General features: G+C 35.6%; 1 protein-coding gene across 3 annotated transcripts; it reads right to left on the bottom strand.

Moving 5' to 3' along the window:
- Positions 1–238: 238 nt before the first annotated feature.
- On the bottom strand, positions 239–23,080 carry kdr (kinase insert domain receptor (a type III receptor tyrosine kinase)). 3 transcript variants are annotated; one of them, XM_015345978.2, is made up of 30 exons: positions 22,777–23,080; positions 21,121–21,217; positions 19,678–19,892; positions 18,588–18,709; positions 18,103–18,271; positions 17,298–17,437; positions 16,719–16,887; positions 16,413–16,530; positions 16,132–16,304; positions 15,140–15,296; positions 13,589–13,700; positions 12,280–12,388; positions 10,965–11,306; positions 9,532–9,678; positions 9,307–9,438; positions 8,760–8,866; positions 7,633–7,768; positions 7,068–7,172; positions 6,871–6,984; positions 6,541–6,629; positions 5,931–6,087; positions 5,451–5,548; positions 4,864–4,986; positions 3,766–3,877; positions 3,572–3,671; positions 3,120–3,225; positions 2,837–2,979; positions 2,130–2,163; positions 1,552–1,637; positions 239–1,385 (listed from the first exon to the last, which is right to left on the bottom strand). In XM_015345978.2, the coding sequence occupies exons 1-30, from the start codon at positions 22,838–22,840 to the stop codon at positions 1,169–1,171; spliced, it is 3,993 nt and encodes a 1,330-aa protein (XP_015201464.1). In that variant the 5' UTR covers positions 22,841–23,080; the 3' UTR covers positions 239–1,168. The 3 variants fall into 3 exon arrangements, with proteins under 3 accessions (XP_015201464.1, XP_015201463.1, XP_069050126.1); XM_015345977.2 differs by having other exon boundaries at positions 2,079–2,163; XM_069194025.1 differs by lacking the exon at positions 21,121–21,217 and having other exon boundaries at positions 2,079–2,163.
- Positions 23,081–24,844: the final 1,764 nt, after the last annotated feature.

The raw sequence follows: 24,844 nt of genomic DNA on the forward strand, positions 1-24,844 counted from the left end.
GGACGTGGGGCGCCCTGGTGCTAGGCGGGTCTTAGGACATCCGAACGTCAATGCTGAGCGAGGGCAGAGTGCAAGACCTGGAACTATATAGCCCAAGGGAAAGAGAGGGACCGGAAGGACGACAGGCAGGAAACTAGGGACAGGACAGAGTAGGAGTACCCTCTGGCTGCAGAGGGCGTGACAGCATTGACATTTTCTGTAGACATAATATTAAGTGTACAACACCTAATACAATACCTTTGATTTGAACAAAAATGCATTTATTATAAAACTAATTTTATTTATTATAATTCAGAATACAAAAAAAAACTAATTAATATAACATTTAGCCTTTCTTCTCCCGCAGTACTCTCAGCCCACTGTACAAATTAATGTCTTATTTAGGAACGCCTTACATGATATTTCAAAAAGTAAGGAGTAGAGCAGTGATGGCTTATACACCTTAAGATAAAATAAAAAATTGATACTGTTTTCTGAACGCATGCTTTGCGTGTGAATATTTTATCTGCTTGGTTCCTTCACAGTTTTTATTTATTGTGAAATACAAACACAAACATTATTGCATATCTTATCACTTGAAAAATAAAGTCCTCATAAAGCAAATTGCATATATTTATTTTCTGCTACATAATATATTACATTTCTTTTTATGAAAAAAAATATGCCCCACTGGTCCCAAGGCCTTAAACTCAAGCACACTTCATATGATAAACCAATAATAAAAAAAGCTTTAAACAAAATAACCGTATTTAAAGTACATTTTCCCTGGATGAAAAAAGACACAGAAACAAAACTAACAGGGCTGCTCTGAACATGGTGAACTTAATGTGGTCTAATGCTTTTTAAACCAGATTCCATGATTCAAGAATCTGAAATAAACTATTTATTCTGCAATGTCACTAAAGATTACCCATTTTTTATGGCAACATAGTGCTCACAGGTCATGGGGAATGTGCAAAACAAAGGAATATTGATTTTGCATATTAGCTCTCAAGTACTTTGGTCTTGATGTTTCATCGTGAACTTAATGCAGAAAAATAAGCACAAACCTGCATGGAGACACAGGTGGGCTCCCAAAGAACACAAGTAGTAACATCTTGTCTCCATCTACTAGTGTCTCTGTTTTGTCCTTCACAAACTTGTGTTTCCAAGGGCTAGAAGTGACCCACTACACTGGTGGAGCACTATAACGTACGATAGGGCTGTATTTTCCAGGAGACCCACAGCAGATGTGAGGATCTTCTTGCTTCTGAAACAGCTCTGTTTCCTCCTTCATGTACAATGGGGTGTCTGTGTCATCAGAATGGTATCCGGACTGGTAGCCACTGGTCTGATTGGATGTTTCCGAAGCCACAGATTCTTTGCTTTTGCAGTGAACCATAGGGCTGTGGAAAACATTATTTCATCGTTAAAGATTTAAATAAAAGATTATGCTTTTATCTGAAAATATTTCTTTCAGTGTTTTTTGTATCATAATTCATACTGTATTTTATTCAGAATAATCATTGTACTATTAATCAGTTATTCGAAATTTCGACACTGAAAGCTCACCTAAAAGGGGATGACTGAGTGGGCTGGGGTGCCAGGCTTTTCAGTTCTTCTGAAGGAAGAATCATCCCACTGTCTGTCTGACTGTCCTGTAGGATGAAGTAGTTGGGAAAAATGTAAGTCCAGAGTAGATCAACCTTTTGTAAACAAATCACGTGTCCAAGCATCAAAAGCTTGGACAGTAAGTCAGTAAATCCAAAAGGAGTAAACCTGGGATCCATTGCTCTGGAACTCATTGCATTGAAAGTTTGAATTTTGTGTCTACAAGTAAGAAACATGAATACTAGCATACACAAAAAAAATAGTTCAGAAGGGTGGCTGCGTCAGCATGTGTAGTCTGCAAAGGAACAAGTAATAGGTTTATTCCATGTTGAAAAGAGAAGAGAGAAAACACAATGTTTTTCGGCTGTGACACAAAATAGAATTCGGGTACACATGCCAAGCAACGTGTGACGCAGCAAAACAGTATCTTTTGCACTTTTCATGTGTTTAAGGTACAGTTAAACTGGTAGAAATTAAGACATCCTTACAGATACAGGGTTTTTTTCTACAGGAACATCCTCAAATGTTTTCACACTCACTGGTCGACTTCTTCTGTTACATTGCTGGGTATACCTGCAACCAGACCAAAGAGCAAAACATTTAGATTTGTTTCCATTGAACTTTTAATATTCACAGAAAATAAACCCCTTCTTGTTTTGTTTTTCTCAAAGATAGTGCCTCAAGCAGCTTGTGCAGATCTCATTGTTTCCATGAACAGTGATGGAGCAACAGCTGGTGCAGCTAGTGCCATTAGTGCAGTTGCACAGGGATCTACACATTTTCATGGGGCAAATCACAAATCTCCTTGTAAATCTTAAATTTCTGTGTTCTGCCCCATTTCAGGAAGGCAATAACTTTTGACCCAGAAACTGTGCACTGGAACTCATTTTACTGTTTGTTTGTGACTGGAATTCTGATTTTCAACTATTATTTAAGATAAGAGGAAGAAGAGCTCTCAGCTACAGTTATCAGCGACAACGAAGAGTGATTTCTGTTACAAGACGTACTGTATGGATGCAGAATAGCATCTCCTGGTATCATGAAATTCTAGGAAGCCTATTAACATCACCTATTGATTATATTTGTTGAGATATGTTAATCACTTAACCATATTTCATAGGATATACGCAGTGAGGCCATGGTCAAGATCTGAATTCTTGTTCTTTCTTAAAAAATATGACTTTTTCAGGCTTATGGCAGTGTACCATAATTTATGTTACCAGCTGTGTCCAGCTATAATATTGACCTGAACCCTGGAGCGTTGTCATAGTGGAACACAGGGTCACTGCTGTCTTCCTCTGCTGTGCAGGAAACAGGTGATCTAGGCAGTGAGATACCAAAATCCTCCTCTGTATGGACTGATGTGAGCGGAATGTAATCCTTACCATCCTAGAGTTTTTAAAAAAACAATATATGTCAATGATGATTTGTCAATGATTTCTGTGAAACAAGGTAATAGAAAAGCATATATAAGCCATATTAAAAGATTTGTTACTGAAAGAATACAGAGGAGGGAGCTTTTCTTGTACCTGTTGCGCATTTGCTTGAAGTAAGTTTCCTAAATGTTCCACTAATTCAGTGAACGTGGGTCTGTCCTTTGGATTGTCAAGCCAACAGTCCAACATAGTCTGATATCTGATAAAAAAACATCCAAACTTAGTCAATGGTGTACAGTATACAGTATAGTATTATCTTGTCGTTAAGCTTCTTTCCCCATTTATTATAGCTGTTCTGTCATTATTGAATATATTACAGTAGTAGTGTTCATTGTAAGTACAATTCAGACTTTTCAAGAATGACCAGATGTTTATGTTAATACATACTAGACAAATTCCACTCCTTCTTACAGGTGCTTTAACAAAACCCTTTCAAACACAGGAATAAATGAAGCTCTGCACCCTGGCATTATTACCACATCATGCCACAAGTTGGGGCTTTTTTACCTTGACACTCACTGGGTTCTGAATTAGAAAACACTTACATCTCAGGAGTGGCATAGTCAGGTGCTCTCATTCTAGTACCCTCTTTTAACCTAATGCAGAAAGTTTCATCGATGCTCACTCCAGGATATGGGGATGCTCCTATCACAATAAAATAAAAACATAAAATGAGATTAGAATGTTGCACTGATCCAAAAAACGAAAATCTTTAACTTTATAATTATAAAGAGCTCACCTAAAGAAAAGATTTCCCATAGAAGCACACCAAATGACCAGACATCACTTTGTGTTGTATAGACTCGGTCAAAGATTGTTTCTGGGGCCATCCACTTGAGAGGAAGCCGAGCCTTTTGAGGTAAAGAAATAACTGTTAGTCCACCGCAGTCCACATTTCTCAGACCAGTTATTACTGTAAATCTAGGTAATAGAATAAACTTCATTGATGTTATAGAAAAAAATACAAATTCTGGATAAAACACAAAATAGTGAACTTTGTGAAAGTACTGTAAGTCCCCATGTTGTCGCAAACTAGCAGTCGAGTTCCCACAAACTGTGACACGATTAGTCCCTTCCTGCTCACTAGTCACTGTCATGACTAATGTAATGTGATGTACAAGTGAATAAATACATGTTGTGCAGTAGACACAGTTATGCAGAGTTAACAAGTAACTTTAATTTAACAAGTAAAGAGTTAACAAGTAAGTTAAACAAGTCTTTGTTTACAATGTGATTAGACTGCAACAAGTCACTGGACGTTTTGTTGCCTCGTTCTGAATCACAGAACATGGTGCTGCACATAATTGAAATTTTGCCTATTTTGTGATGTAAATTGGATGTTTTACAAGTTACGGTGTACTATTTACTTTTATTGTGGTTTGAAATGAACTTCTATCTTTCATAAATCTTTCTAACCCCGAAACATGAAAAAAAAATGTTGCATTTCCCCTTTAATTTGCTTTATTAACCCAAATACCTATGCTCATATATCAAGCTTTATACATTTAAGTAAATACCCAGTTGACAAACACATAAGAGTTGTTTTGCAGAATTAAACAAGGTCATTTTTGTCTTCAATATTGCTGAAAGGACTGCCTGAATAATTAGTGAATGAAATAGACTTTTGCATATACTGTATAAGTTCTGTGTTACTTTCATTTTTCTCTGTGATATGTCATGCCATTTACTAATGTATTGAGTGACTAGACCTTTATTTTTAAAAATAAAATACCAAAAGTAGAAAATGCTTTACTCACTAAGAGGTACTGCACTACAAAATGATAATACTGTACTAAATAATAATAAAATGACACATTATCCACTGACAGTCACTTACATCTCCTTTCCGTACATAGTCGGGGTCTTTGTAGACATCCCGAGCCAGGCCAAAGTCACAGATTTTCACCACATTGTTTTCGGACAGGAGGATATTGCGAGCTGCGAGGTCCCTATGGATGCACTGCAAACAGGGGACAGGGGACAAGGGACATTTTTCGACTGCATTATCAAATGCCTAGCCACTTAATACAGATGGTAGAAATATTAGCGTATGTAGAGAAACTGGACATCTCACTTCACTTCCAGAGCAATGAAATAGCAACATTGTCCTTTAAGCATGCAGAGGAGCTGTATTTCTATTCCTGACACTGAAACAAAAAAAACTTTTACTTGCATTTTAAGTGCAAGTAAAACTTTATCCAGCACCTTGCACTGAGAAGAGTTGCGACCGAAAAGGGAAATTAATGTATTTCAATTTTAAAATAGTGGAAGTCAAGACTTTAATCATTATGTTGATAAAAATATTAAAATATTTGAAAAATCGAGACAGGTTTAATTATTTGACAGATAATACAATTACCAAACGATGCCACATCTATATTCTGGATCAGAAAATTGCCTATGTGGTATGAAAGTGTTTCTTACCTTGCGAGAGGACAAGAACTCCATCCCCTTGGCCACCTGGAAACTATAGCTGATCAGGTCCTCCATAGTCAGGAATGTCTTGTCAGTCTTCTCAGTTGCTGTAGTGAGAAAATCATTGAATATGAGAATGATGTTTCATATTTAAAGGGAAAACACCTATAAAAAAATCTAAATTATTTTCCCCAGGTCTGTATCATGAGTTTTATACATATAAAAAAAGGGCTGGCTAAATGCCTTATGAAACACTTTGGCTTTTTACCAGTGTGTTGAATATAAAAAACACAACATTGATAGAATTATGTGATTAATATACAAGTTCAATTAAATTATACACAGTCTTCCTTATACTAGAAATTCTGTACATCTCATATTAGAAGTGGTAGTTCTGTGCAACATTTGGTTAATCTTGTGTAAGAAAACAGAGTAATGTTGACTTTGAAACATGCTGCCACAGATGATAATAACATAATAATACTATACCTTCATCCTCTTCTACTTCACCAAGGAATCTTTCTTCTGCAAGTCCACATCTGACAGATCTCCCTCTGCTGGTGACTGTGTCCACATGATGCTTCATCTCTGAATCCAGTTCAACCAAAGCCCTTTCTCTTGACTGCTTTGATTTCAAAGTCTTTTTCTGGTGAAGTAAGGTATCAGTATGAATAAATGCTGCACCATGTGTATAACTAAGTGATCAATACCTCTTTCCACAGTCCAATATCTGCATCAGAATAAAACCTTACAAAATCTTACAGGTTTTATGTATGTCTCCAATTTATACAACAGCAATAATAAGAAACAAATATATACTACAGGAAATTTAAAAGTTATGGACCAGGAAAGAAATTCAGAAATATGGAGTTACACATTTTAAATCAGTGAACATCTAAAAGAGTTCAGATATGTTCATCAAATCAAACATAAAAAAACAACAGCATTTAAAGCATACATTTTCAAAGAAAAGTAGAGAAAAAATAGCACCTACAAATAAACTGCACAAATTTATGAGAAGATCAATAAATTATGAAGTACTCTACATCACTAAAATAACATGCTCATTAGCTAGAAGAATGCAAAATGACTTATTAACCTTGCAAGGACTGTACTCTCCTCTTCGGCTTTTTAAGTAGCTGGAGAGGTTTCCATGCTTGCAGTATTCCACAATAACCATCAAAGGACCTGGAAAAAAACCTCTGGTGTAAGGAGATGTTTGCCACATTGACAATCACTTCTATGTCTTTTAACAGGTGTTTAATTAAATGTGAGTATGCTTTCTAAGTATATAAATATATACCTTCATTAAACAGCACAAAAACACATTCTCCAAAAATCTACAGTACATAGTAGGATCTTCTTTTAGAAAATTGTTTGATTTTACAGTGAGTGCCATGGGAGAGGGAAAGAAAGGGCAGATACTCACCACCTGGTTTGGTACAAGCCCCAAGTAAGTTAACTACATTGAGGTGATGGCCGATATGGATCAGAATCTTTAACTCTGACATTAAGGCCCTGTATTCACTAGAAGTAGCACCCTCTGTAAAAAAAGAAAGTTACATTATTGTAAATTTCAAATACAATAATAGGCATCTCCTTTATTGAGCTGCTAAACAATCTCACCTTTCAGCATCTTCACAGCAACTGTTGTGCAGGTGGTGGCTTTTTCAATGCCAAAGGCAGCCGCCTCCACTACTTGACCAAAAGCACCACGGCCCAGATGTACTCCTAACAGCGCAAGACAGCACAAGACAAATAGCCAACTTTATGTTCTCTAATAAATAGTGCAAGTTTCTGTTCCTGTGCACAACTATTAAAAATAATAATTTCATAATTATTTATGTGAAACTAGTAGGCCCCCACTTACTCACAAGGGGCAGTTTGTTCTCCCAATGGTTTAGTTGCAAAATGAAACTGAACAGCCAGTTCTATTAGAACTACATCACAGATCTATCTGCATAATTAAGATAATCCTAAAATTATCAGACATTAAAACAATTAAAACAATTACTCACATTCAATTTAATGTTCTTGTGAGAGATAACCTTTAATTTCCCCAAGGGGCAATTTGTTTTATATCAGCAGACAAAATAAATAACACACATATATTATACATGCACAAAAAAATAATTTGTTAAGCAAGGTTATAGCCACAGGTAAAAATGAGAATACGTAGTAATCAGCTCACCTAGTTTAAGCCTATCACGTGGGAATTCCCACTTGCTGGCGTCATAAGTTAATCTTTCACACTGCTCATCCATTGGCACTTCATCTGGATCAACTATAATTGACAGGTAGCCTGCTTTTAGATCCCCTCTACTAGGCTGAAAAACAATTAAACATCCAGATATGTGAACTGTATGTTTTGGGATGTTGATAGAAGTGAGGGTCACTACAATTCAACAAGCTTTTCATTCCACGTCCCAGAATTAAACAAACTTTGCCATTGTCTCATTATTTTAAACATGCATGTGTGCATAGCACAATTACAGTATTTTATTTGTGTTTTTTAAAGAAAACTAAAGAAACATTAATTAATACCAGTTCCTTAAACTTCTATAGTGTAACTACTGTATATTAAAGTGTAACTTACACATTATTTGACACTCCACTCAAAGCGATTTACAGGTAATAGGAACTCCCCTCCACCCCCAGTGTGCAGCCCCACCTGGATGATATGCCAGCAGCCATAGTGCACCAGTCTGCTCAACACACATCAGCTCTCAGTGAGGAGGAGAGCAGAGGATGTAACCAAATCAGGGATGGGGATTATCAGGAGGCAATGACTGGTAAAGGCCAGGGGGAAATGTGGCCAGGACACCAGGGCTATCACCCCTGTTCTTTTTGAGAAGTGCCCGGGGATTTGTAAAGACCACGGAGAATCAGTTTTACATCTCATCTGAAGGATGGTGCCTTTTTACAGTATAGTGTCCCCGTCACTATAATGGGGCATTAGGACCCAACAGACCACAAAGGGGGGCGCCCCCTACTTGTCCCACTAACACCTCTTTCAGCAGCAACCTTGGCTTTTCCTAGGAGGTCTCCCATCCAGGTACTGAATACCTGGCTCAAACCTGCTGATCTTCAGTGGCTTCCCATTTGTGAGTTTCAGGTTGATACAGTTGCTGACAATAATTGGTAATGTCTTAAAGAGCGATTTAATTAAGAGTAAATTATATTGTTGTTAGAATGCAGGTTCTTTTAAAAAGAGAAATGTGTCTATTGGTTTAGACAAAGAAGAGTTTCAATACAAAAGAAGTCTGGTCAGTTTGCAAGGTACTCATGCAGTCTAGCAATAAAGGCAAAGTTTCATACCCTCTTTCTGGTTCTGAAGACGAAGACTAGAAGCAACCAGAAGAACATGGCAATCACCACAAAGCCAATAGTGACAATGAGTTCCACATTAGTCTTCTCTTCAGCTCCTGCTCAACCCAGAATAGCGACATATTAATGATCAAGGTTATACTTGTCATACATTTCCTATAATAAATCATAAAAGTCTTGACCAATTTCATAGTGATTTCATAGTGAGTGCGACATATACTGGTATGTGATGGATGTTTCTGGGATTTTATTTGAGATTATCGCATAATTTTGCTATTCAGTAAATCTGTTTATGTAAATACATTTTCAGGACCACACTTTATTTTTTAATGGAGTGGAGAAACACAAAAACACATCATAGAAAATGACTGAAAAAAGAAAGTAATAAAAAATTAAATAACAATGTTGGACTTTGGAATCCACAATCCATGCTTCACAAACAACTTAAAATGGTAAAGCTGTTACCATTATTATGATACATCGAAAGAGTTTTGTGATTTTTGTCTCTGATATTTAGAAGATGTTAATCCACATTTACCTACTACAAAAAGAGAAGCCACTGTGGAGTCACACCCTTGGTCATTGCAAGCCATGCAGGTATAAATGCCACTATCTTCCTTCTTCACTCTCTGGATGGTGACAATGCTATTCTCCTGAGCAAGAACAATGCCTGGAAGAAATAATTTAAACTGTATGGGAGCAAGAAAAGGAATGGTACATCTTGCTTTAAACAAATTCAAAAAACAAAAAAAGTGTTCTTTACCAGAGCGCTCTTGTAGTTCCTTGTTGTCTTTAAACCATGACACGTTCGGCTTAGGTGATCCACTAACCACACACTTCAGTTCAATAGTTTCACTGATATTCACAATATGGTCAGTCAAATTTGTTAAAATCTTTGGGGCCTGAAGAGCTGCAAGATAAGCAAGGAGTCAAACTTATTTGCTGCTTCATAAACTCCTGAATACAACAACATGTAATCTTAGATCAGTCTTCCAAGAGGAGAATAAAGTACTCCCTTGCCATAAATTCCATAAATGTAAATAAGAGTAACAGTCATCCAGATTCCACTGAAATCTGCTGTATTTAAACTTTAATGATGCAGGGCTTTTTTGTCACTATACATAAGAAAGCATCTATTTTTTCAGCGTGTTCTCCTAATTAACTATGGTAAATCCTAATACCATATATTCTAGATTTTAATGTATTACTTATATCACTCTACTGTGTTTGCATTCACTCGATGGTGGGTTGTACATTCAAAAATACTTCACATTAAATCTTCATAGCAAGCAATAGGGCTTTATGTTTTGAACGTTGAGTCCTACTTAAACACATAAACACTGAAGACATATCTAAAGTGTAAACCAGAAGAAGAATAAGAGTGAAAGGCAGCATAGTTTATTTGGATAAAACTATGGATAATATGGATAAAATACTCCATATTATGCAAATAAAGGAAAGGAGTGGACTAACTCTTTGGCACAAACATGTTCTCACTTCCTTCCTTCCTAAATCATACAACTCTAACTGTATCCTGCAACTTAGTCTCATTTACAAAGAAAAATTCTAGCTGTTCATGTGCAGGATCTAGAAAATAGTTTGTCAATTCAGTGCACTCTAAAAAAAACATAAAGGCACACAACACTCTTATTCAAGTATGTAGGCTTGACAAAAGACCTGTACATTTTCAGGCCACACTATTACTTGTGCTCTATGGCAATACCCTTCTTGTGTGCATCAGTTCAACTTGTAAACCAGCAGCATCAGGGCAACCTAATTACCTGTACTTTTTCAGTTGAATGTCCTCAAGTAACTGGCTAGGCATTTAAAACAACAAACAGTATGAGTAAACATTGTGTTTATTTCATGTTAATGTTTGTTTTGTCATTTTTCAGTCAAACCCTAAGAGGCATAATTTGAATAATGAGGATAAATGGGGGAAATCAACAGACTGACACCCTGTCCATAGGATTGGGGCCATTTGGCCTGCTGTTTTTCAAAGAAGGATGAGACAGGGTGTCATGTAAAACTACATATACTGTATTGCAATCTTAAAAAAAAGTTGTAAGCTTTAAGCATCACAATGTTGTGTTTAAGAAAGCAAGATAAAAACCTGCATATCCAAGTTGTATTAGTCTGAATGATATGTGATTCTACCTGCTGAAAATATCAAATATACTATATAAACAGTCTCACCTTTCAGGAAGAGGTGTTTAATGAGACAGGTCTTCTCCTTAGTTTTTGTGTTCTCCACCTGACATACATATAGTCCCTGATCCTTATGGGACACGTTGCGCAAGTCCAGCTCCAGAGTGACTTTCGCTCCGCCTGGCTCAGATAGAGTCCCTTTGAGATGGGATTGCTCAGAAAGGTTAAGGCGCTGGCAAGGTTGCATAGATGGACCTCTTTGGAAGTTGTTGCTTTTCATCTTGAACCACTTCAGGTTCCCATAGATCAGCCTGTCAGCTTTGCACTGCAGAGCCACATTGTCCCTCTCTATGGGCTCACTTGTAGGTAATAGGTTCAGCTCCAGTCCCCCTGCAAATGAACAATGAAATTGTTCTCAGTAAGGTGACTCTGGAATGGCTCTTGCGTGAGCTATCATATTCATACCTTACGAGTAAATAAAGTTAGGAAGTAAAAACCTTAGAATGGAAAACAAAGTCATCCAACGCCAAGGCATTTTTTATACACATGAAATTAACAATATATATTGTATAAAACCAGTATCTCAAAAACAGCTAGAATACATTTAAGCTTTAATACAGCACATAAGTATGAAACCAAGAAAGTATGGTGGCAGATAAAGTACTGACTTCTGCAGACCAGTACTTTTACAGTGTTCAATAGTATGCAGCAAAAGCCTGTGTGGAATAAATGTATTTTTATTCAGCACACTGTTATCTCAAGTCAAAATTGAGATGTGTATAATCAAAATCATTAACAAACAAAAATCTAGACATGATCAGTATGACTATAGACCAAAATTCTGTTACAAAATTAACCCTAATCCTAAACTTGAGGCAGAAACAGATATTAAATAACATGAATACAGATTAATAAGATCCAAAAGTACTCTAAAGTTTCAGCATTTCTTTTGTTGTTGAATATCTTTGTTGCTTCATTAACCAGAAAGAGAAGTTTCTAGTATTGTATATATATAAAAACAACACTGAATCATTGAAGGTTAAAGATGCTTTACCTCCTTAGTGAGGTTAATTTTGGTAATGAATTTTGCTGATGAGAATAACCACCATTTGTAAAGATGGATATGTTGGAACACCCCCTCCCTCCTTTAATGGGGAATGAGACAGGGAGCTGCTGCAAAGGTATTGCTGGCTGGTGGCAACAAAAATGGAGCCCACATAATTTTTGTATTTTCCAGTTTCTCTTTGCTAGTAATGGTTGTATAATTTTTAATACTTTGAACAAGAATTTAATCATTCATCAATCGTGTGCATTAAGAAGTGATTATTTTAATGAGATAATGCTGGTAAGATGGGGTACTCACTTGTTACATGAAAGACAATCACTCTCTCATCTTGACCAACTTTATTAGAGGCCCGACATCTGTACATGGCTGGAACATGTGCTGTCTGAATCTTGAGGGTGCTCACAGTCTGTGTGCAACAAACAGAACCAGACCTTAACCATATTGAGACTGTAAAGAAACCGTTCATATGCAATATGCATACAGAGATGTAATGTACCTCAACAGAAAGGGAATAGGGGATCACAGAGATTAAAAGCAGCATGGCAGCAGCACCATCAAACACTGATGGAGTCAGTGTCTTCTTTTTATCTTTTGATTTGAACTTCCAATTAAACTGTTAGAGCTAATTATTACCTCAGGCTGAGGGGTGATAGCAGAGCATGGAAATAAACATTGAATCGGTGCTCAGGGGCCCAGTGTCTCTGTCTGGTCTCAGTATTCTGTGGACAACCTGGAATGTGGTGACCTAGAGTGCAAACTGATTCCAGGTGCTTCGAGTCACCAGGTGACTATATTCTGTGGTGCCGGCAAAGGGAGAGAGATTGACAATTATGTCACTGGCTGCCTCCCCACACCAGGGCACGGTTGTCATCATTCAGTTCTATTTATTAATATATTTTTAAAAACTTGATCTGTCTTTAAACAGAAACATTTAGATGAAGAGTGTATATTTATCATCAGACCATAGACCACTTGGAGGTCATTGAAACCTGGCTTCTGGTTAACTGAAAGCTAAACATTCAGTGTAAAGTGAGTGCTGCACTGAAGCATGGTAACTTCATAGGAGACATACAGTATATTTGTTTTTTTTATTTTCCAGATTACACTGCTTCATGCAAATGTGAGCAAAAATATGATTCAGTATGATTAGATAACATGGACTGGATCAGAATAATTCTTTAGATTATATTAAAACACAATTTTGCAAATTTGAAAAACTTCTACAATGTTTGTTTGCATTTTATTAACTAGAAAAATGGTCATTTCATTACACTGGTTCCTCATTACACAGCTCTGCAGAGATGAAGACAGGCAGAAACTATGTGTTCAATAAATGTAATCTTGAAGGGTACCCACATGCAAAAAATACCTAAATTACAGTATATTGTAATTATTAAAGTATTATACAAAAATCTGCTCATCTACCTCTTCGTGGATATTTTTTTATGTTTGTCAGATTTTTTACTATTTTTGTCTAGTTGACAAATGCATGAACATTACACATATATCTTTAAATATATGTGCAATATGTCCTCAATAGTAAAGTATCATAGCAGACATTTTGAACAAAGTGATTAGTGTAGTTTCCCTTAAAAAACAAACTTGCCTTAATCACCCCATCAGTGTCAGTCTTTATGTCAATCCTGTCAATGGGATTCATGCCTGTGTTGTTGGTTATGTCTCTCCACTCTTTACATTCATGCAGCTTGTAATCGTGACTGTGAATCAAATAATAGAGTTATCAGAGTTATGTGCTTTATTTTACTTTAAAAAATAATTCAACATCAAATTTCCTTGAGACAAACATGGTATCCTAATTTTAGATACATTTTATTCTCCCACTGTTATTTTTGGAATAGATCATATTTACAGTACTTGCAACTTAAAAATATTTCAATAAACATTGCTAAAGGAAGAATGAGAGACATCATTGACATCTCTATTTCTTAAAACTCTTTCCGAGGGAAACTGGGCGCACACTCCAGCTGAGAAAGAACGGGACAGGAAGAAACTAGCACTTGAAGTCAATAGATAAAAACAACAACAGGAAAGCAGAATGCTCTGGACTGTCACAAAGGAAGCCGCGCCAAGTGTTGGGCCAAGATAAGGCTCTCCTCATGGGCCTTCTGCAAAGGATCTGTCTTTCAATAAGTGCATTAATCAGAGCCTTTCCGCTGGGATGGCCACAGAGATAACCACTACACTGTGTAGTCAATCAGTGTGCAAGCAAAACAAAGAATATCGTCTGATGCTAACACAATATGATGAATATTTAAGCTTACATATATCATTTTTTCTTTTAATAATAATAATAATGTTTCTTTATTAGCCCTATACAATTTCTTGCATTAGGAATGCGTCTTTTCGCATACCCCAGCTTTTTTCTCCAGGGAGACACAGACACAGAGACAGGGAGAGAAGCTTGGGGTCAGAGTGCAGGGTCTGCCATTGTACGGCGCCCCTGGAGCAGTTGGGGTTAAGGGCCTTGCTCAGGGGCCCAACGGAGTAGGATTCCTCTGCCAGCCGCGGGATTTGAACCGGCAACCTTCCGGTCACTTTTTATTTAATGTGAAGGAAAACTACTGTTTTTTGGGGGGTTTATTTGACATTTACTCTTTTTCTTGCTAATATTTTTCTAATAATTACAGATTGTTTTGTATCACAGACAGAATAGGGTCATAGTGCAGTAATATTACAGTAAAAACAAAGAATGTATTACAACATGTTTTAGTTTGTTATTAGGATGGAGAGTACTTTTTTACTATTTTATTTCATTAATAATACAAAGAAATTATTAAAATTAGTAGTCTCCATGAAAACAATCATATTATTTTTTAGAAAAAATCTAGAATGGGGAATACACTTCCGAAACCAGTGCATTAATCAGAAATTATTATAATGCTGATTTAACCACAAAATTCAAACACTGCAAAGACAAAAAACAGTCTTTTGTAGACTCACATCACTTATACACTTTAGGGCAAAACTGACAATTATGTGTATGAAGTAATGTGACAGCACTGGGTGGTTTTGCTGCCAGGTTTGCCTGGGCAAACACTGCAATGTCTAGGGATCTCCTTGTGGCACATATCAGCTAAGAATACAGATTGAGACCGTGAGTGTTTTGTGACATGTGACTAGCTCATGCATTACTCACGTATAGTTTAAGGGACAGTCCCCCTGCAGTGCCCATTGCCACAGAATCTCTATGGGTGGGGGGTACCCACGGACTGTGCACCTAAGAGCTGGGCTGCTGCCATACATGTAGATGTCACTGCCGTGGGCCACCTCCTTCTCGTAAATCTGTGGAGGAACTGAGATGGACATGAGGTCAATGTTACTGTGTTATCGTATCCTTTTCAGCCAAGGTGCTTCATGTAATCTTCAGGTTCACACAGTTTTTAGTTATATTGAGTCACTACGGGGTTGTCTTTTCTCTATTATTGTACATTTTAAAGCAGTGATTGTTAGAGCAAACACAGAAAGACTTCTCATGATTGCTGATGACAGCTTTGGTAAGTTTATTAAATAGCACAGCCTCATTGTAAACTAAATGTTAACAAAAAAGCTCTTTGTTAATTTTAGGAAAAATGCTGTCCCCTTCCAACCCACTGCAATAAGACTGTCAGACTGTAGAGGTTAACAATAATTACATGTATTTGGAATTGGTCATAGATAAAAATTAAAATGTGCCAAATATGGTGAGAGCATTTATTAAAAAGGCCAGCAGAGATCTTTGTAAGGAAGCGGAACTTATAAGTAGTTGGAGAGAACTATTTTAACAATTTCTACAAATTATCTATTGAAAGTATCTTAAGGTCTTATCTGTTGGTATGGTAACATCACTATTGCAACAGATTCAGGAACATAGTGAGAGGGGAGAGATAGAGATAGGACAACTCCCTAGAGGATAAAGAATTTCACTCTCAACGTTCTTACCTAGTGGGTGTAAATCTCTCTTATGTTCATTTGTAAAAGAAGTAGTGTGTAGCTTTGTTTTGTATATCACATGAGATTATATTGTATTTAAATTTTTGGCTGCAGCACTAGAAATGTTATACACAAAAATGACAAATTAATCTCTCTCTCAAATTGTTCAATATCTTACCAATCATGTTCACCTACAAGGACACTGATCAGAGCACATACCATTCACCAGCAGCTGGTATATATGTCTCTGCTGCTCCTTCGTTGTTGGATTTCTCAGTACAACAGTGTAATTGCCAGCATCCCTTTCAGATACATCATGAATAGTCAGTGTGTTACCAGCTTTAATTCTGTATCGAGACTCATCTCTGTTAACTGGCACTCCATTCTTGAACCTAAGGCATAAAAAAGGACATTTTAAAAAAAGTATGCATAGAAATATGGAGAAGATATTTTATTTTTTTCTTAATTTTATATTGAAATTTTATATAATAGCTTCTTACCATTTCACTTCTGGTTGGGGATATGCTTGAAAGTTGACAGGAATATTAGTAAATCGATCTCCTAAATTTGCTTCGAAGACAGAACGTGAATTCTCATCAATGGAAATAAAAGGTTTTTCTAGAGTAAAAATAGCAAAACAAACAACTAAATATTATTGTTCCATATTTAGTATTTAATCATTGTTAATTTCACATTTTTAATCATTACGTTTTTTTTCTTGTGGGTTGTTGTATTTAGAATGCACACAAACCCCAACAGTTTACATGGGACAATAAGGTAAATTTGAATCGTTCTCTAATACTTACCATAAACAATCAGACTAACTCTTTCTGTTTTTTTCATAGCTCCACTGGAAGCTGTACAAATATATTCGCCTGTATCATTCAGTGTTACATGTTCAATAATCAAAGTACTTGAAAGTTCCAGGCAATCCCTGAGTTTTTTCTTGTAGGGCTTTATTTCTGAACGGTTTTCCTGTAATACAGAGTAGTTTATAGGATATAGGTTATCCATTCCGAAGATCCAGCAGAAAATACACAAACTTTTCATTTTTAATCTGGGAAAATCAGAAACATATACTGTATATTCAAATTATGGTTCAAACAGATCTCAGAATTAAGCAGAAGAAATGTTCAAGACACACCTCCATTGTGGTTACTTATTTTTTAAATTGGATATTTGATAATAACCAACAGACATTTCAGATGGTTTTGTTCCTTTAATATTTTTTCACTTTTTGTCTTGCACCAACACTCTTTTATTATATTGTTATATTGTTATTATATATTTGTATTATATTGTTATCCTAAAAACTTTGATCTGTTTGCATTTTGTTTCAGTTTTTTAAAATGTGCCTCAGTAAGATGTCAACATACAGTACGTACCTTCCAAGCTGGGTATTTCCACTGAAAGTCAATCCCTACATTTAGCTCTGTTGTAGCAGTGCAATTTAGCAAAAGCTTTTCTCCCACTGCTAGCTTTACTTGATACTTAGGGGTCAGAGAGAGCTCATGAATTCTGTATCCTGCAGGAAGGGAAGGGAGCACACAATAGGATACTTTGGCACACTATTTTCTTCAGTCCTTAAATAAATAATATTTGGAAGCTGTGACTATAGATTGCTCCTGTCTTGTCATTTGTAAAAGGTCATTTGGTACAATGTGATTTCCCAGTGTTTTTCCCAACTAAAACAGTTTAATTTAAAAATTAAACAAAACAATAAAGTAAGACATATATAATATGAAAAAAAGGAATATACCATACTTAATACAATTACGTAAAATATACAAATATATATTTGAAATCTTTAATAGAAAAATATGTATTATTTAAAATAACAACGAATTAAAATAGTCAGTTTGAGACTAATTAAATGCCATTAGTTAAAAATTATTTTTTTATTTGCAACTAACTGAAAACTTTAAAAAGCAGATATTCTTATTGAACAACTAGAGAAATATTGACTAGTATATATTTATTTGGTTATTTTGTTGGTGGGTTTAACTTTGTGGGTCCAAAGTTAGGAATTCACTAGTATGGGCTTTAATGGGAAAACAGCTGATCTCCAAATTATATTTCTAAAGCTCACTTTTCTTCCACAAAATGCCACCTTTGCACTAGAGAGAAGCCCAACGTTAATGTTGGTTCCAGCAGTCAAGGATTCATAAAAGTAAATAAGGCAAAACTTACCAACAACAGCAAATATATATAATGAGGACTGGAATGTTTCATTTTGAATGATTGTCTGGCAAAAAGCAACACCGGCAGAGCTAATAAATCGGCTGGGAATAGTGAATCCTTGTCGACTATCCCAGTAAATAGTTTTCCCATCAGGAAAAAACTCTTTTCTTGGATAGTTCTAAAAAGAAAAAAATATGAGAAATTGCAGGTTTATAAAGCAAGGTTTCGGGATAACATTTAATGACATGTTTTTGTTTGCTGTTAGTGTTCTGTAAAAAATAATAATTAAATATTTCAGAACAGCTTTGTTGTAATTCAAACAAGGAGTTGTGAAGTTCTGACCTCTTCCCATCATAATATCCAAATGTTATTTACTTTAATGTTGCTTTGCTTCAATTACATAATATAATATTTTAATATCAAACAAAAAATGTGGAGAATTTATTTAAGTGTTTTTTACTCAATGGGAAGAACAAAATTAAAGAGATTCTTACTGTATAAAGAGTCACACTGAGATCCTCTATTGATCCTAAGCAGGGAATGACAACAGGTGAGGCCTCCCTTATAAACACAAATTCAAAATTGGGAGAAGAGCTGACAAATGGAGATCTGTAGTCTGCAATGAATATTTGAAAAAAAATCAGAAGAAAAACCTTATCTTTAATGTTCCTAAAACATGACAATATCTATGTCCCTGTGCCTTGAGAAGTGATTACTTACATATCAATTGAAGTAGTTTTATGGGATTCATGCTACAGTATTCATGTGCAAAAGTAATATTTACTAAAATATTGAAATGGCTACTCTGCAAATAAATCAGGAAATTCTCATTTTTTCAATTTCCTTTTTCTAAAATAAAAGGAAGTGCTCCAGGCTTGGAAGGTTTTTGCTGTGTTCAGTTGGAAGGAAAAAAGGAGAGACTCTGCTGAGAATGAGCCCAGCATGATGTATCACTTTCATGTGGATGTCATGCTTTGCTGACCAGCTTAAGGTGTCAATTGATGTCTCCCTTAGGTCAGGCTAGATAATATTGTAATATATCAAATAAGACTCTATGGTCTTTGCAGATTATTTAACAATTTTTGAAAAATGGTTAAAACACTATATGGAACAAACTACATATGTTGTGTAATTTTGTTAACTAGCTGCCGATTGTTGTGCAAAAAGTTGGTTTGAATTTAAAATAATTTGCTTATTTTCTTTAGATAATGCATTACTCAAGGCAACAAAATCAGACCTTTATGGCTAAATTGACCAGGTATGGCTTATTCCTAGTATTTCTTTCCAAAAACACTTTTTTTCCAACATGGGAACTCAGTTTCAAAACAACAAATACACTTTTTTAAAGCAAAAATTTCTTTTTGGACATCAAACTGGGAAGGAAAAAGTGCTAACAATAACCAATTAGTTAACGTTTACATCTGAACGTTCCTTGTACAGGCCATTCATGACATTATCATGCAGTTAGGCATTTGGAAGAAAACCCCAAATAACACAGCTGAATTTAAAAAAATACAGTGTAGAACAGTACTACTGTTGGTACATGTCACAGTCACACACTACATTTAAAATGTAAAGTATTACCTTGTACAAAGACATAAATACTGGCAGATGTTTTTCCCTGATTGACAGGTAAGCTCCTGTAGGAGCACCTGTACTCTCCAGTGTCATTGGCAGTTGCCTTTACTAGCACCAGGGTCTTACAGAAAAGTCCAGAACCACTGCAATCCACCACTGATAGTCCCTGTTCTGTCCCACTCTCATTGCGAGGCCATGTCCATTCTAAATGGTGCTGTCCCCTTAAAAAGCAAAATATACAACTCAGAACCCACATTCAGCTGAACAATCTGCTACTGAATGTTAACACTATACATGACCACATTCAGCATCGAAATTATAAAGACCAACTTTATTCAAAAATATGATAACTGGTGAATCATTTGTTTTCACTATCAACAGTGACAGTGGTATGTAAACTGCCAACTTAAAATTAACTTCATTATTTTAAAAAAATCACATTATTGTTTTCATAAAACCACAAAACCTAAAAAGGTAAAACCTAAGAAGAACTTTCATAAGCAATTGAAAAGGAACCCTAAAAGGTTCAACTTCATAACTGATGCCTGAAGCACATTTTCATGTTCAATTTGGATGATTAAATAATATTGATGGTAAATTATCCATCCACCCGAATTCTAACCTCTTTCTTGAATTTAGGGTTGCAGGGGAGCCAGAGCCCATTTAAGAAAGCAACTGTGAAAGGTGGGGTACACACTGGACAGGATGCCAGTCCATCACAGTGCACACACAGACACAGATACACACACTCACAACACAGCCAGTTTTCCCAGAAGCCAATTAACTTGCCAGGAAACTGGAGTACTCGGAGGAAACCCATGTGAACATGGAGAGAACATACATATTCCACACAGACAGCACCCCAGGTCTGGAATTGAACCCAGGGACACAGTGATGCAAAGCAGCAATGCTTCGATGAATTATTTGTAATTTATTTATTAATTTTCTCTGTTGATTAATTTAAACTCCAATAATAAGAACTGCATAACTATTTGATAATCAATATTGACATATCTGAAAAGTGTTTTTGGAGTCCAATGATGGATTATTTAATAACTAAGTAATTAAGGATAACCTGAAAAGCATAAAGGAAAATCAACACATGAGAAACAATTCTAAAACTTTAAGGAATTAGTTATTTATCAATGTACCATACGGCAGCATATCATAAAACATAAAATGTGCAGGTGGTTTTTGGATCAGTTAAGTACTCAAACACTAGGCTATCCAAGTCATCCTAACATCAGCAGGATTCAGTGAGTAGAATGTTGCTAGTAAATCTGCAGAGTTAATGGCCATTCTAGAACTTTCCAAGTATTTTGAAATGGATTGAAAAAGTTGATCACACATTTTAAATTAATCAATTTGTTAAATCCAAACATCATGAGAATAATGTATGATACATTTCTTTACATTAAATAGCCATTCTTGGTATAGTCTGTGTCTTACCTGCATGTAAGTTCCAAAGTGTCTGTAGCATTTATTTTGTATACCTTATCTGAGATGCTAAGTTTTGGTGGATCAGGCATATACTTCAAGGTACTTGCTGAAAACAAAAGTGATTATACAACAGGTGCTGTTAGGAATATGAAGAACATTTTAAATTATTTTGCACAGAAAGTGAATGCTACATACAGTAATGAAGCATTACAACATGCAATGTATATTTTAAAGACATTTACTTAAAAAATATACCATTGATAACATTCAACTTTATAAAATCTCACCTAGACTTAAAATTACAAATTTTGTATAATTTGTGTGAAGTTCAGTTCATTGTATTTTTTGTGTAACAGCAAGTCAGAATTCTGTCAAAACAGGAAAAGCAGGCAGATGGCCTCCAGTTAACTCAATGGCTTTATATTTTCTGAAATTAAGGTGGAGTTCCTGTTTTCTGGTGTTGCTGTGAAACAGACCAGGGGAAAGGATATAGTGTATTGAGAAAGGAGACCTTCAACTGATGCTTTTATCCTTAAGGGAATACTTAACATTTCACTGAATACGTTTGCATGTTTTCTGCTGACCTAATATTTCTAGTGTCAGCTTTATTTAATAGTCTATATACTGTGCTACCAATATCATACATTTATATACTATCTAAATAATTGGTATGTACTATCAATTGATATTAATACAAGAGTGCCTTGCAGTCCAGAAGTAGGATTCTAGACAGAAAAAGAAACACTTACTATAGATTTTCAGTTAACAGATAAAGTCATCTGTTTTCATATCAGCTGCTAATAAATTTGGATATTTCGTTTCTACCAAAGCCTGTAGCTGCAAGGTAGTTGCAGCTGAAGGATTAAGAATGTAATCCAAGTGTATTTTAATTTTAAAATTGATCACACATGGAATTTTCCACCAAAAGTAAGAATCAGGGCAGTTTGTCCTGCAAGCTGTTTACTATAAAATGTTTTTTTTTCCCAGGCATAGTAATCACCAACTTCTAGCACAGATAAAACTAAAGAGAAACTCATAGTTACAAGCATACGTCAATGTCTAATACATTTTGCTGTAGTTATTACTTTAAATTATTTTGTTTGTAATAATTACAGTTACAGTAAGCAACAATTATTAAGCAAGTGTGTATCAACCAAATATAACTTTTCATTCAGAAAATGATCAGGACAATAGAGTAAACATAATATATTTTCTGTTGCTGTGTTTTTTATTATAAAAAAATAGGGTTGCCCATTCAGTACGTGACGGTAAGAAAATTGTCTCAAATTCAGTTATTTTGCAGTATTTTCTTTTTTTCCCCTCCATTTATAATAAGCATTTGAACTGTCCAAACTCTACAAGCGAATTTCATTCATAACAATAAGATGTAATAACACATGTAAGAATGTGTTATATATTTGCTGGGTCTTTATAAACCTTCAGTACTTTGTTGTCGTTCTATGCATATATGAACTCCTGCAAAAGGAATTTGACCGTCATTTATTATTTCTATAATTCGTTTTATGACTACAGTACATGCGTTTTCACCAAAGCCCACTTCAGAAAGTTAGCGTGCAATCTAGTATTTGGCTTATGAAGATGACGTAATATTTAATGATTAAACTGTTACTTCACTATATTTAGCAGAAACGAAGGATTTCTTACCTGTCAACCAGTGTGCTTGAAAAACAAATCCCATAAATGTAATGACAATACATGAATATGACATTTCCGAGCACAAATGAGGTGAAATCCCGGCATTAAGATGCAATTACCTTCTGCAAGCAATCATTACACGCATATATTCCAATAATTAACCTGTTTCAGAAATGTAAAACCTTGTCTTTAGTATTGATAAAAAAGGATAAAAAGTATAATATTTTAAGTGTTTCCCGGAATGAGCGTCAGTTCATCCTTTCGAATCTGTGTATTTTCTCTCCCGATTCAGTAATACAGTACATTCAGGACAAGCTGGTGGGCACTGTTAGGGTGGAAATTCCTTTAGGAGGGAGGAGGAGTTTCCTACATTCGCTTGACAACACCCAAATGAGCTCTAACTTCAAATATCCGACTATACTGTAGTATCCGTCACTTTGATGATGAATGGACGGCAGAGTATTCTATCGTGTAAGATGTGTAAAGATGTAAAAAAGGTAGATTCAGAGGGATTTCTCCGAGATAGCTGTCGTTAGTATTGTCCAGCCAGAGGATGTTCAGAAGTGGAAAATGATCTAGAGATTCATTTATCGTTAAACGCCTGATTATTTTTGATACACGAAGTTTCATATGTCAATAACATTGCGATTACAACATACAGAGCCTTCAAGCCACCAGCATAAAGATCTCGAATTGTCAATTTTTTACAACTTTTTGTTTTACAACTCATACCTTCTGTAATTGCATTCTGTTAGTTTATGCAATTGCGCACCGCGTAAAGTTAGCTTGAAGTTCGAAAATGATTTTGGCATGCCTGTAGCGTTTTCACGAAACGTAGTTACGAAAACACTTGCTGTGTGTACAAAGTACATTGTGAATATTTTCACATTTTCACAGCCTTCACTATGTCGTTTTTACGCCATTTTTTTATCACGCACGAATACTCTTACGTCCATATCTTCGCAAGGGAAACACAGAAAGCCTTCAAACCAAACGCATTTTGAAGATCTCTACTTGTGAAACTTTTCACAGCCTCTACATAAAACAATCAGTGAGTTTATTCCTTCTCATAGTTTTTTTTAATCATTTAATAATGGGTGCTCCTACAGTTGAGAGATCTGCATAAAGGACCCAAAGAATCTAAAAGCTTCACAGCTCAAGGGCAAAGTATCCAATCAAAAGGCTTTTTTATTCCTTTTTAGGAACATATTTATAGCAAGCAAATTATGCCTAGGGACATTTTTTTCTGTCTGTATAACTGAAACACACCTTGGAGTACTTTCACAATGGTTTTCTGTTTTAATTAATCCAAACATTTCTGTCTCCAGCATGCCAAAACAATAACGTCTTTAACATCATCCCTGAAGACATGGTCTTCCCCCCTTTGTTTTAATATGACTGGATATAACACAGAATTGCATACATATTTTATCATCAAATCTGTTGCATCTGATTCTATCATTGCAATGGTTGTGCATGCATGTAATAAGGAATACAACAATTAAAAAAAGATTTATCGATAAACACTTCTGTGTTTCCTTTTTGTACTGTATGGTGTTGGATTCCTAGTCCCTAGTTTACAGAACCAATACTCCTGCAGATAAACTTAGTCCTTCCACTGAACTATGCTTTGCTCCTTTCAAATCTATCACTACATTTCCTGCTTGCAAAACCTACCACTGTGACATTGTGCATACCATACCCTCATCAGACCAGGGTTTGCAAAATGTACATGTCCAGGTATCTGAAAAAAGAGCCAGGTATCTGAAAGAAAGGCTTCACATATCAAAGCAAGGTTGTAATGGGTCAGTGGGCATGCCTAGTGTGTAAAACCCTTGGTTACAGTATAATGAGTATGGTTGTGCAAAAGCTATTGACTTGTGAAGAGCACCCCCATCCCCATGTACTGCCTCTCTAATGGTGCCGTATTGAAAAAATCCTAAAAAAAATTCAGAAAAGTTTCACATCCCAAAGCAAGGTTGTATAAGGTGAGGGGACCTTCAAAGTGTGTAAAAGTATTACCTGTAGTGTGATCTTCAAAAAATCATTAAGAAATAAAGAAAAGTTTCACAACCCA

This window comes from Lepisosteus oculatus, chromosome 1 (assembly GCF_040954835.1).
Source record: "Lepisosteus oculatus isolate fLepOcu1 chromosome 1, fLepOcu1.hap2, whole genome shotgun sequence".
Lineage (NCBI taxonomy): Eukaryota > Metazoa > Chordata > Actinopteri > Semionotiformes > Lepisosteidae > Lepisosteus > Lepisosteus oculatus.

What these genes read in the sequence shown, in the direction of transcription:
- kdr (XM_015345977.2), bottom strand. Translation starts at nt 22,840, where the DNA reads ATGTCATATTCATGTATTGTCATTACATTTATGGGATTTGTTTTTCAA. An exon ending in TATTTATGTCTTTGTACAAG is followed by an intron (nt 18,710 to 19,677) that starts GTAATACTTTAC and finishes TATTCATTGCAG; the next exon opens with ACTACAGATCTCCATTTGTC. An exon ending in TGCTGTGAAGATGCTGAAAG is followed by an intron (nt 6,985 to 7,067) that starts GTGAGATTGTTT and finishes CTTTTTTTACAG; the next exon opens with AGGGTGCTACTTCTAGTGAA.